Source organism: Spodoptera frugiperda, chromosome 7 (genome assembly GCF_023101765.2).
Source record: "Spodoptera frugiperda isolate SF20-4 chromosome 7, AGI-APGP_CSIRO_Sfru_2.0, whole genome shotgun sequence".
Lineage (NCBI taxonomy): Eukaryota > Metazoa > Arthropoda > Insecta > Lepidoptera > Noctuidae > Spodoptera > Spodoptera frugiperda.
The window spans coordinates 2,786,615-2,797,407 of NC_064218.1; the positions used below are offsets into that span (position 1 = coordinate 2,786,615).

Genomic DNA, 10,793 nt, shown 5'->3' on the forward strand with positions numbered 1-10,793 from the left:
GGAGGTGAAAGATTCTGTATAGACGATTTTTAAAACTTTATCCTATGTCGTGGATAATAAGGTTTAATTTCCAGAGTTACTATGGACGGCTCCGGAGTTGGTGGCCAGCAGTATATACCCTGGTGCTGCAGCCTCCCTCAAAGGAGATGTGTACAGCTTCGGCATCATACTCGAAGAGATCGTGCTGAGAGCGGGGCCCTTCCATAATTATACCACTACCATGTCTAGTAAAGGTTAGTGTTTTAGATTAATATGAAGAATATTACGTCATGCCTTTTGTCCTTTGAAGGTTAGACAGAAGTGCATATTAAATGTTATATCCACATTTCAACAGTTATGTTATAAGTCCAATTATGGGTGAGCCTGCTAATATACTAAACACAATTCGTGTGACGAAAAAAATATACAAAAAACGATAGACCTTAGAATCGAACCCGAGAATCCTTTATCAGCAGACTAACGACCACTCGACTAACGAGGTAGAAGTCTAAAAAATATTTCGAAAAATTACTACTGACTATTTATTAATCCCCCAGTTTTCCAGCCAGTCACATTCACTTTAAAAAGTAACTATGTAGGTATAAAGCAAGAAAAAAAAAAGAATCTATCAGCTTTTTTTCCAACCTTGATGCTTTTAAATGGAATGTGACGGCTGAGCAGTTGTTTTGTAGGTCACTGCAAACTGCAGCGGAACAACTTTTATTTATATTGTCTGTGCTTTCACGGCTCAGCGGACAACTCTGTCGGTAGTTTGTGCATTCATTGCGAGTTTACGACTGTGTTGTTCATTAAATTATGAATAGTAATGGCTCTTTGTAAGATGATCCAGTGCTTTGATGATATGATTCAGTTTTTATATTATAAACTTTATGTATTTTGGTAAACGGACAATTAATAGGTCTCGATATGTACTTTATTTACTTACAAAGACATGACAGAAGTAGCACATAGAAGATCGACAAACAATTCAATGTCATCAAAACACCCACATCGCATCGTAAAAATGAATAGAAAATACCAACAAACAACTATTGGGCAGAAAGCTCGTCAACCACGATCACCTCACCTGGAGGATCCTTCCTTTTCCGATCTTTGAGAACTTTACTCTCAGTTCCCTAAATAATATTGGATTTTAATATACATACACAAATACAACTTCAACATTAAATAACCGATCGATCATTCACATAATTGAACGAGCGTAGCTGTAGCATTAGTAATTTGTTAGGCGCTACGGCGTAGTAATTTTGCTACGAGCTAGATTTACTACGAACTCTGTTCATCTTGAACAAGAAATCACGGAGTGTCAAGATTCAAAACCAAAGTTAAATACAAACACAATATTGGATATTCCAAGAATAAATATCAAACTTACCGAAATGTTACTAATTCTCAAAATAAATGAAATTTTATTTACAAGGGAAGTTTTGTACAAACTCATCAAAATTCTGAAAATATTTGTCGATGTTTTAAAGCAAACAAATAAATGCTATTGCTTAATTAATTTTATCATTCGGCTGAATAAACATATAAAACACAAAACGGCTAAACTCGATCGCCTGAAAAAACCGTCCTTTTGAAAGTTTGTGTTTGTACAAATAAGGTTAATTCTCGTTTACAAAATTATTTATTACAACGCTGTTTACTTTTTGATAACAGTTTACGTCGTAGCTTAATGAAATTTTCTCTTTTCTTGGAGATTTCTTTTAAACAAGTTTCGTGTAGGTGTAGATAACATTTATGTACAAGTTAATAAAACATATTATATTTACTATGAACTTTATTCCATCACGTGATACTGCACTACAGAGTACGTGCTTAAGCCTGTATCAACTTTATTTATGACAATATACAAAGTAAACTAAGTCCCACACGTTGCTATAACGTTGCACTTCTTTAACGGGAATTATGCCTGTTTTAAGAGGTATGACACTTAACGACTTTGGTTTTAACCTCGTATAAGTGACATCTTTTTTGTTGGTCGAGTTGGCTCAAGTGCGACTGCCGGACAAGGGGTCTCGGGTTCGATTTGAGGTGGGGCAAAATCTAACTGAGCTTTATTCGGTCTGGAATCGTGCCCAGTATATGGCAATAGGCTCACCCCCTATTATATTTGACTTAAAGCACAAATGGTAAAAAGTGTGTGATAATTGTATAGTTACATTATGTGCCGTAATGTGCACCTCTGTCTACTTCTTCGGGAATAGAAGGCATAACGTTACAGTAAGCGACACCTAACAGCACAAGGAGTAATTTTAGATTCTCTTAGTAGTAACTTTTAGTTCAACAATTACCATTAGGTAGTCACAGGCAATATTTTCAATGAACCTTTTGCCATTTATAAAACCCATTAACGTAGTCTAATCTCCTACTTAAACAGAAATAGTCGGCCATGTATGTGCTCGGGAGTCCCCACCATTTCGCCCAGTGGTCAGTGTGGGGGAGGTGGGCGCGGCCGCTGGTGGTGGCGGTGGTGCTGCAGTGGAACTCCTGGACCTGGCTGAGAGGTGCTGGGCAGAGGCTGCTGATGACAGACCCAGCTTTGATACTATCAATGCTAATTATATCAAGTAAGTGGTTTAATTGTGGTTATTTTAAGTGTCGTGAGTAAATTAGGTACAATAGTGTGTCTTTTTCAAAGGTACCGTACGTTATTAGCAAAGTTTATTTCGAATGTTAAAACTAGTAACTAATGTGTGGTTTTAACAATAAACGTGACTAAAAAGGTTAGAAAGACCAAAGCCCAATCGGGAAAGACAGACGAGCGCCATCCTTAATTTTCTTTAACATGTTTAAACCTTTTTATCATACTTGATACGTTCATACATCATCGTCATCAGTCGGAAGACGTCCAGTGTTGAACAAAGGCCTACTTAGTCCACACATACTAGTTACGAAGGTTAGACAGGAGGAGATAGTCCATATACTACTTTTATATAACATATCATACATAATACATTAGGTACATTTTTTATGTCTAGGGGCTACTGTGACAATCTAATGGACGACCTCCTTCGTCGCATGGAACAATACGCGAACAACTTGGAGTCGCTCGTTGAGGAGAAAACTGAACAACTGTCGCTGGAGAAGCGTAGATCTGAAGAGCTACTTTATCAAGTACTGCCGAGGTACGTGCCTTATCTTACTTCTTACTTAATATTACAATAGCGAAAGTTTGTCAGTGATTTCGTGTGTTTGTTTGTTACTTAATCACGGCGAAACAGCAGAAGGCTCGGAATGAATTTTAGAACATAGGATTATGGTCTGGAATAACGCATAGATTACTTATCCTACGGGAACGCAAGCAGCGAAGTCGCTAGCATAAATAAGTTTATGACTTTAAATTCATACTACTGAGGGCTTAGTACGAGACTGCGTTCGGAGTTCTTACTGGCCGGCTAAAATGAATAAACCAATCAAAACACTAAACGCGCTAACGACTAACCAAAGATATGATTTCGTTAGAAAGTATAAAATATAGTGTTACAATAGTAATGTATAAAGCTAAATTACCTATTAGCTCATTATCTGTCTCCACTCAGGCCTGTAGCCCAGCAGTTGATGGCAGGAGAAGTGGTACAGCCGGAGAGCTTCGAGTGTGTGACGGTATACTTCAGTGACATCGTCGGCTTCACGGAGTTGTGTGCTGCCTCCACTCCCATGCAGGTCGTGGACCTCCTCAATGACCTCTACAGCACATTCGACAGAATTATTGGGTTCTATGATGTTTATAAGGTAAGTTGTTGTGAGTCGTTCATAGGGCACGGTAACCAATTACCATTAGGTAGGCCGTGTGCTTTCTTGCCACCGTCGTATAAAAAAAGTTGATATGTTATCAAAAACTTAAAGGTTTAATCATTTATGTTGTATGTTTATCTGCTTGTTTTGTAATGATTGAGTTATTACTAACATTTTTATTTGTCATGTTTCCAAAATATATTTATTTATTATTTATTTGAATAGAACGGTACAAACTACTGATACTATTAAATACCTTACAAAAATAAAAAAATCCAAAATTATAAAATTAATATAAATATTAAATATTCATTCATTCATCTCTTTCGCAAAACTTCAAACATATATTGGAGGACATTTATATTGTGGAAATTGTATAGCATTTTTTACAAAAATCTCGGAGTCCTTGATTGTACACATAATATTATGATCACCAGTACAAGAAAGTATCTAGATCTCTTTCCAAATAAAATGTCTAGTCATATCATATAGATACACCATCAATTCTTTTATTCCTATTTAACAAAGGTGGAGACAATAGGCGACGCCTACATGGTGGTGTCTGGCCTCCCGGAGAGGAACGGCGACCTTCACGCGCGGGAGATATGTCTCATGGCGCTCGCCATTGTCGAAGCTGTCAGGGGATTCGTCGTGAGGCACCGGCCTACTCATCGATTAGAGGTAAATTAGTATTGATAATATGTACTATATTGTTACATCAATATTTAGTAAGTTGGATTTTACATTACCCCAACACTAATATGTTAAGTCGTTGGCATTGTCATTCTTGGTGTGTGTGGAGTACAGTCGTCTCTCCAAGTAAATTAAATTGATAATATTAAAGTAATATTCCAATCTTAAGAAATCAAGTTGTTTTAATAACCAGAACAACAATAGATATGTCATTATTTATTGATTTTGATTTCGTTTTTGTATTTCATGTTAATGTTTACTTAACACTAGCTTAGAGTATATTACGGTAAAGTGTAATGACACCGATACTTATATGATATTGCTAAAATGTCGGTAGTGTACAGTTTTCAGCGAAAATATAATCTTTGTCTTCATTCGTAGCGCTATCGATGTTGTGTTTCCTAAGATAGTCTTCTTAATTTAGGTCACATTTTATTTGTAGACTAAATTACAATTTACACTGTATTCAAATAAGGTCCGTATTGGTGTGCACTCGGGCCCAGTCTGCGCCGGAGTAGTAGGGGTGAAGATGCCCCACTATTGCCTGTTTGGAGACACAGTGAACACAGCCAGTAGGATGGAGTCTACAGGACAACGTAAGTTGGAATACTCGTATTTGTTGTAAAAGTAAGAACCCGTATTGTAATATAAAGATTTAAGAAACAGAATGATCCAAACTTCCATAAGAAGCACGCTCACTGCCGGATTTGTTAATTACAAACTTTGTAATAAAGTTACGAAACTGTTATAAACGTCGGTCAAAGGATTCGGCGTTTATTTCTTTGAGTTGTATGTAAACAACAGAAGAATGAATTTCACTGTAAACAGGGTCGTTTTAATTAAAACCCGAAATGAGATTTTTTTCTGTCGTACATTCTATCGAATAGTAAAAGTTCGCGTTACTATTTGCAATAGGCATCTAATCTAACTTTCCGAAGTAATGTTAAAACTAAAAATGTAATCTTTTCAGTAGTAGTGTTACTTTTATTACTAAGACACGAATGTTACTTTACAAAGATAGTTGGACATTTTTGTTATTCTCAATAAAGCCTATAAAGTCCAAACTTAATGAAAATTTGTAACTTTGATTCGCAAAAAAGGAACTACAATTTATAACTTATAACCTATAAGCTTGTAACATATATAATATACCTTCTCCATAAACTCCGTAAATGCATCTGCAAAAAACCTCACACCTAAATTTCTTCCAGCACTACGCATCCATCTAAGCGAGAACACCAGAGCATTACTGGACCAATGGGGCACATTCGTGGTGGAGCGTCGAGGTGAAGTGGAACTCAAGGGTCGGGGGAGGATGCTCACACACTGGCTGCTGCACTGCTCAGAGCCTGAAGCCAGACCTCCCACGCAAGGACTCCAGCCACCTCCACAGTATCCTATACTGTTCCCAGCATTACCACAACCGGCTTTATCGCTGCAAGTTCCTTATTTAGTTGTGGAGCCTCCTACTTTAGCTGCTTGAAGAGTTTATTATACTTTTGTAATGGTGTGAGTGTGTGCTGTGTATGAGGGTGTATGTATGGGTGTATGTCGGTACCATGTTTATAGGGAGTAACCGTTTTAGCCTTTTAAGTTTAGTTGTTTGTTATGTGAGTAGGAGATTTGAGCTCAAAGCTATTGTTATTTTTTTGGCATAAACAAGACAAAAGAAATCATCTGTCATACAGAAAAGGAACAAAAATCAACAAATATTTTTACTAGGTCACAGCCAAGTCTTAAATTATCAATAAGCAAAGCTCCCGTCAAAAACAATACCCAAAATGAACGCTCAACAATTTATATTAACCAGGCCGAACGATAAAACATAAAATATGGAAGGATAAACCAAAAATAAACAAGTACGTGAGTGAAAATGCTAATTTTATGAGTATTTTATCCGCTTTCCAGTAGTTAATGACTTGACAGTGATAACATTTACATTTTACTAGCTTTTACATCACAATGGTGATTTAACGAGATAATTTGCATTAAGTCAACACTACACAAGCGTGTTATATTATCTGTGCACAGATACATTCGAACTGTATGTTAACGTCACTTGGGACGTTCGAATTTGGAACGTTTAAATTAACCAATAATAAGCGTATATTCAAAATTATTGAACGTTCTACAATAGAGAGTAACGTCACGCCTTTTATCCCCGAAGGATCGGATAGGTAGAGGTGCACAATTGCACATTACGGCACATAATACCGCTATACAATGTACACCCAGTTTTCAACATTTGTGTTATAAATCTCATGTAATAAGGGGCGAGCCTATTGCCATATACTGAGCACAATACCAGACTCCGTGCTACTATTGCGAAATTTTCTAACAACCAAAATGAACAATATTTATTGTAGATTCAAATAGTTTTACTTTTAAATACATACCGTACTTTGTTTGTGGTTATTTTTACCTTTAAAGTATTTGATCAAATTGTTTATTCTGTTTTATATTAGGTAAGTAGAAATGATTTATCCTTTTTAATGTTTATTTAATTTGTCTACGTAAATATATTTCAAAGGATATAATTAGCCTTTAAGCTTGAATCTGGCGGTAACGATTTATTTTTAATATTAGAGAACAAAAATAAAACATCAGAAACGTTACTAATATTTTGCTTGGAGTTTATTAATAATACAGGAACAATATATTAAGTATTTTTGTTAAGAATCAAGCTTAATACTACGGAATAAGAATTAAAATTTCTAATTTCTATATTTTCCTCAGTTTTACCGTAAATGACTGCGTGTATCCTTGGAGCGTAAAACATATTCGTCGGTAGATTACACCTCATGTGCGTTGTGCGTACACTTTGACAAATGAGGGAATATAAGTTAAAATTACCGTCGGTTTCACTGTACTGAAACATTCATAAACTGCGGCCTACGTACTAGAAATGTTACGCCGAAATTACTGTAAGAAAAATATGAAAGTGTTCGGTTAAAGGTTACTTATTCCTCCCTATACACTATGTATGTACCTACTTATTTCTAAATACTTACGTGTTAGTAATATAATATTTAACCTTTTATGTTTACTTTGTTGTTGTTGTTGCTCAAATCAGAAAGATGTGAGTTTGACGTGTTTTACCTATTGTTTGTCACTGATTTCGAAACTAATTTACATATTTTATAATTTACTAAACTAGCTACTTCCGCGCGGTTTCACCCGCTCTGCTCGGCTCCTATTCATCGTGATGTTATATAGCATATAATCTTCCTCAATACATGGGCTTTTCAACACTAAAGTACCGATTTATACACCTATAAGTATTTTTCTGATAATTTTAAAGTAATTTAGTATATTATTTTATTTTATTAAAAAAAATTATAAATGTTAATTAATAGTACTTAATATTTATAACTTCTGCGGCCTATTTATTCTATGTAAATTGTAGTGAAAATGTAGACGTAAGAAATAAGATATCTCTTTTATATCATATCTATTGTAATCTTCTAAAAGAAAACTAATTTAGAATTTTGTTTAAATGTAAAAATATTAAACCAAAATCCTATTTTACTAGCTTAACAATGTATAAATACTCTTTAGAATGTGATTTCTTTGAACAAAATGTATTATTTCTAGTTCTAGCTGAATTGTAGAAAGCCACTCTTTATATTTATAAATACTTATATAGAGTAAAATATCGGTGTCCCTAAATGTCTATTTTTATATGAATGTTGAAACGAAACTATTACTTATAGAATGCTTTTATTTATTTTACGTCAATTAAATGTGAAAAACGACAATTATTTTCCATGTTTGGTGATAAAATAAATACGAAAATTTATATTGCAGTTTTATTTCTATACGAAAAGAAGTTGAATATAATGAATTTTGTTTCAGAGATGAATGAATAGCTTTGTTTGTGTAGAAAACTTCTAAATGCGGTGAGCGACCTAACCAAGTAATTGGCTTGGACCAAGGCTACGAATTACTCGTATACTATTTAAGCAAATGTCATAATCAAAGACGCTAAAGCAGCTAATATAGGGTGTCCCAAAATTAACGCAAGATTTGAATTAAATAGAAAACGCCGTTTTTAGTCTTTTGATAGTTATATTTTTATTGATTCGTAAAGTACATAGGATAGGGTTATGTGTGGAATAACACATCGGACAAATGGCCTCCACGGCTTTGCGAGACAAGCGCACTCTTTTGTTGAAATTTTCCATGACCATTCTGCATAAAGTGGCTGAATTTCGTTGATGCAGCGTTGAATCTCCTCTTTTAATGCACGGGTGGTTGTGGGCTCGTTGACATAGACTTGTGATTTCAAATAACCCCATAAAAAGAAGTCTAATGGTGTAAAATCACACGATCTAGGAGGCCAATTTTGATGACCGAAACGAGAGAGTACACGACCTGGAAATGTCTTTGAAATATTCTTTAATAATGAAAACACGTTGTTCTGTCGTGTAACGCTCCATTTTTAATAACCCTATACTGTTAGCTGTCAAATTGCTTTTTTTCAGGGTTGCCAACACTTCACTGCACAAATGGCGGCAAATTCAAATCTTGCGTTAATTTTGGGACACCCGATAGAATACATCACTATTCTTTATAGTCTCTTACAAACTCCCACTCTTTCTCCAGCGCTACCAACTTACTCTTCTTCACGATTGTATAGTTAGACGACTTCTTTCTCAAAATCTCCAAAAAGAATATTATCAAAGAAATCAAACAGCCAAAAACAAGACAGAGGAAGCAAGTGAGGGTCTGATGCTGAGTCAGTGGTGATGGATCAGAATTTATTGTGGGGACGTAAGTAGTCTTCAAGTTTGCTTCTTTCTCTAACAGACCGCTTTCAATCATCCTCGGTAACCACACAGAGAGAGGTCTCACAAACGGAGAGTACATCTTCATCCACACAACCAATGGAACAGTTAATATGGAGTCCGGTAACACATGACCACACTCATTCTCTTTCTTCCCTTGCGCCAAGCAAAAAGCAAATGCATACTCCAAGGACGTAGCTAGCACAAACTTCCTCTTCCCTTCCAAGATCTCACGGAAAAAGTCTTCGAACTTCACCTCAGGGATTATTTCAAAGCCATCTCTGATCAAGGGATCAAATTCGAAGTGACCGTAAATGCCAGCCCTACCTCCAAACTTAAACCCACTGTCAATAGTTTCCTTCAAATTCGCGAAATTTCCTGTAAGAGTATCTGTCTTCAGAGCACCAATAAGGACGCTTTGGTATGCGTTTCGGACAACAAAAGTGAACCATATCCACAGTCCTACGATGTAGAAGTCTCTGAATCTCCTTGGAGCTACTCTGATGGTCTGACCCAGCATAGCTCCCCAAACTCTAAACGCTGCTCCCTGAACTTTGTCGAAGTTCTTGAAATACCGGTTACAGAATTGCTTTGTACGCTTAAACTTTAAAACAAAGGGGAGAGAGATGACTATGAATGTTACTACGAGGAGTATGAGCCATAAGTACCCATTTAACGGCGATAGAAGTCGCCACCACATGGGCCCTGGACCAACCGGAGGAGCCAGCCACGCAATGCGAATACGGAAATACGGCATCGAATAATCTAGAAGACCTAGTCTGTCGACTCCTAAAGGTATGGTGCACGTAGAAATGTTCGCGAACCCCGAAATAACATCATTCAAAGAATCCGACCAGTTCTTGGCTCGATCCGAATCGATGCTGATGTATTCTCTGGCCGATATTATGGGCGTAAAATTCATGATGTCCCGGAGCAATCTCACTATTGATTTCTTGATTATTTGCAGTGGAATTTTCCGGTCAGTGCCTCCCTGGTGGTAGATTTTATTCGTAGAAATGTACAAAGGACACTCATGCATGTTACTCATTTTGTCAGGATACATGTCCCTCAGAGACATGTCCGGCTTCCAATAACTGATGAAGGTCGGTTCCGTGTTCTGACAGTTCAAATGATTTCTATAAGGATAGTAAGTGAACAAGGCAACTTTGTTCTTCTTGTCTTTCGTTAAGATTATTGCGTCGGTGACGTAGTAACTCCATAGAATGGTAGTAATATGATCGAGTTTCTTGCGGTTTGAATTGATGACGATTAAGAATTTGGCTCCTCCATTGAATAAGTATCGACCTCTCAGGTCCGACTTCAGTCTACTGAGTAGCCTCATAAAAGATTGGTAGTTATCCACAATCATGACAACTTGCTTTGCAGGGTCTACTCCTCTGCTTTCAATCAGCACCGTTCCGTGATATGCCTTCACGAAATCAGTCACCATCTTGTTATCGACATCGTTATAAAGAATTAAAGTCGATTGTCTGTAGTTAAAATTGTTATTTGCGACTTCAATCGCGCAGCTAATGAGATCGTCTCGTCTCTCAACACAAGATGAGATTTTGATGA

General features: G+C 36.4%; 2 protein-coding genes across 2 annotated transcripts in view; one reads left to right on the forward strand and one right to left on the reverse strand.

Moving 5' to 3' along the window:
- Positions 1-6,759, forward strand: part of LOC118266321 (atrial natriuretic peptide receptor 1) — a 62,268-nt gene extending 55,509 nt beyond the window's left edge. The window contains exons 16-22 of the mRNA XM_050694771.1: positions 75-233; positions 2,381-2,570; positions 2,982-3,128; positions 3,543-3,735; positions 4,267-4,419; positions 4,907-5,027; positions 5,643-6,759. Of these exons, the coding sequence (XP_050550728.1) occupies positions 75-233; positions 2,381-2,570; positions 2,982-3,128; positions 3,543-3,735; positions 4,267-4,419; positions 4,907-5,027; positions 5,643-5,914 (1,235 nt within the window). The 3' untranslated portion in view covers positions 5,915-6,759. The remainder of the gene's footprint in view (positions 1-74; positions 234-2,380; positions 2,571-2,981; positions 3,129-3,542; positions 3,736-4,266; positions 4,420-4,906; positions 5,028-5,642) is intronic.
- Positions 6,760-8,994: 2,235 nt separating this feature from the next.
- LOC118266199 (uncharacterized) lies at positions 8,995-10,668 on the reverse strand. The gene has a single exon (XM_035579597.2). It carries the CDS (start codon positions 10,666-10,668, stop codon positions 8,995-8,997), a length of 1,674 nt encoding a protein of 557 aa, XP_035435490.2.
- Positions 10,669-10,793: the final 125 nt, after the last annotated feature.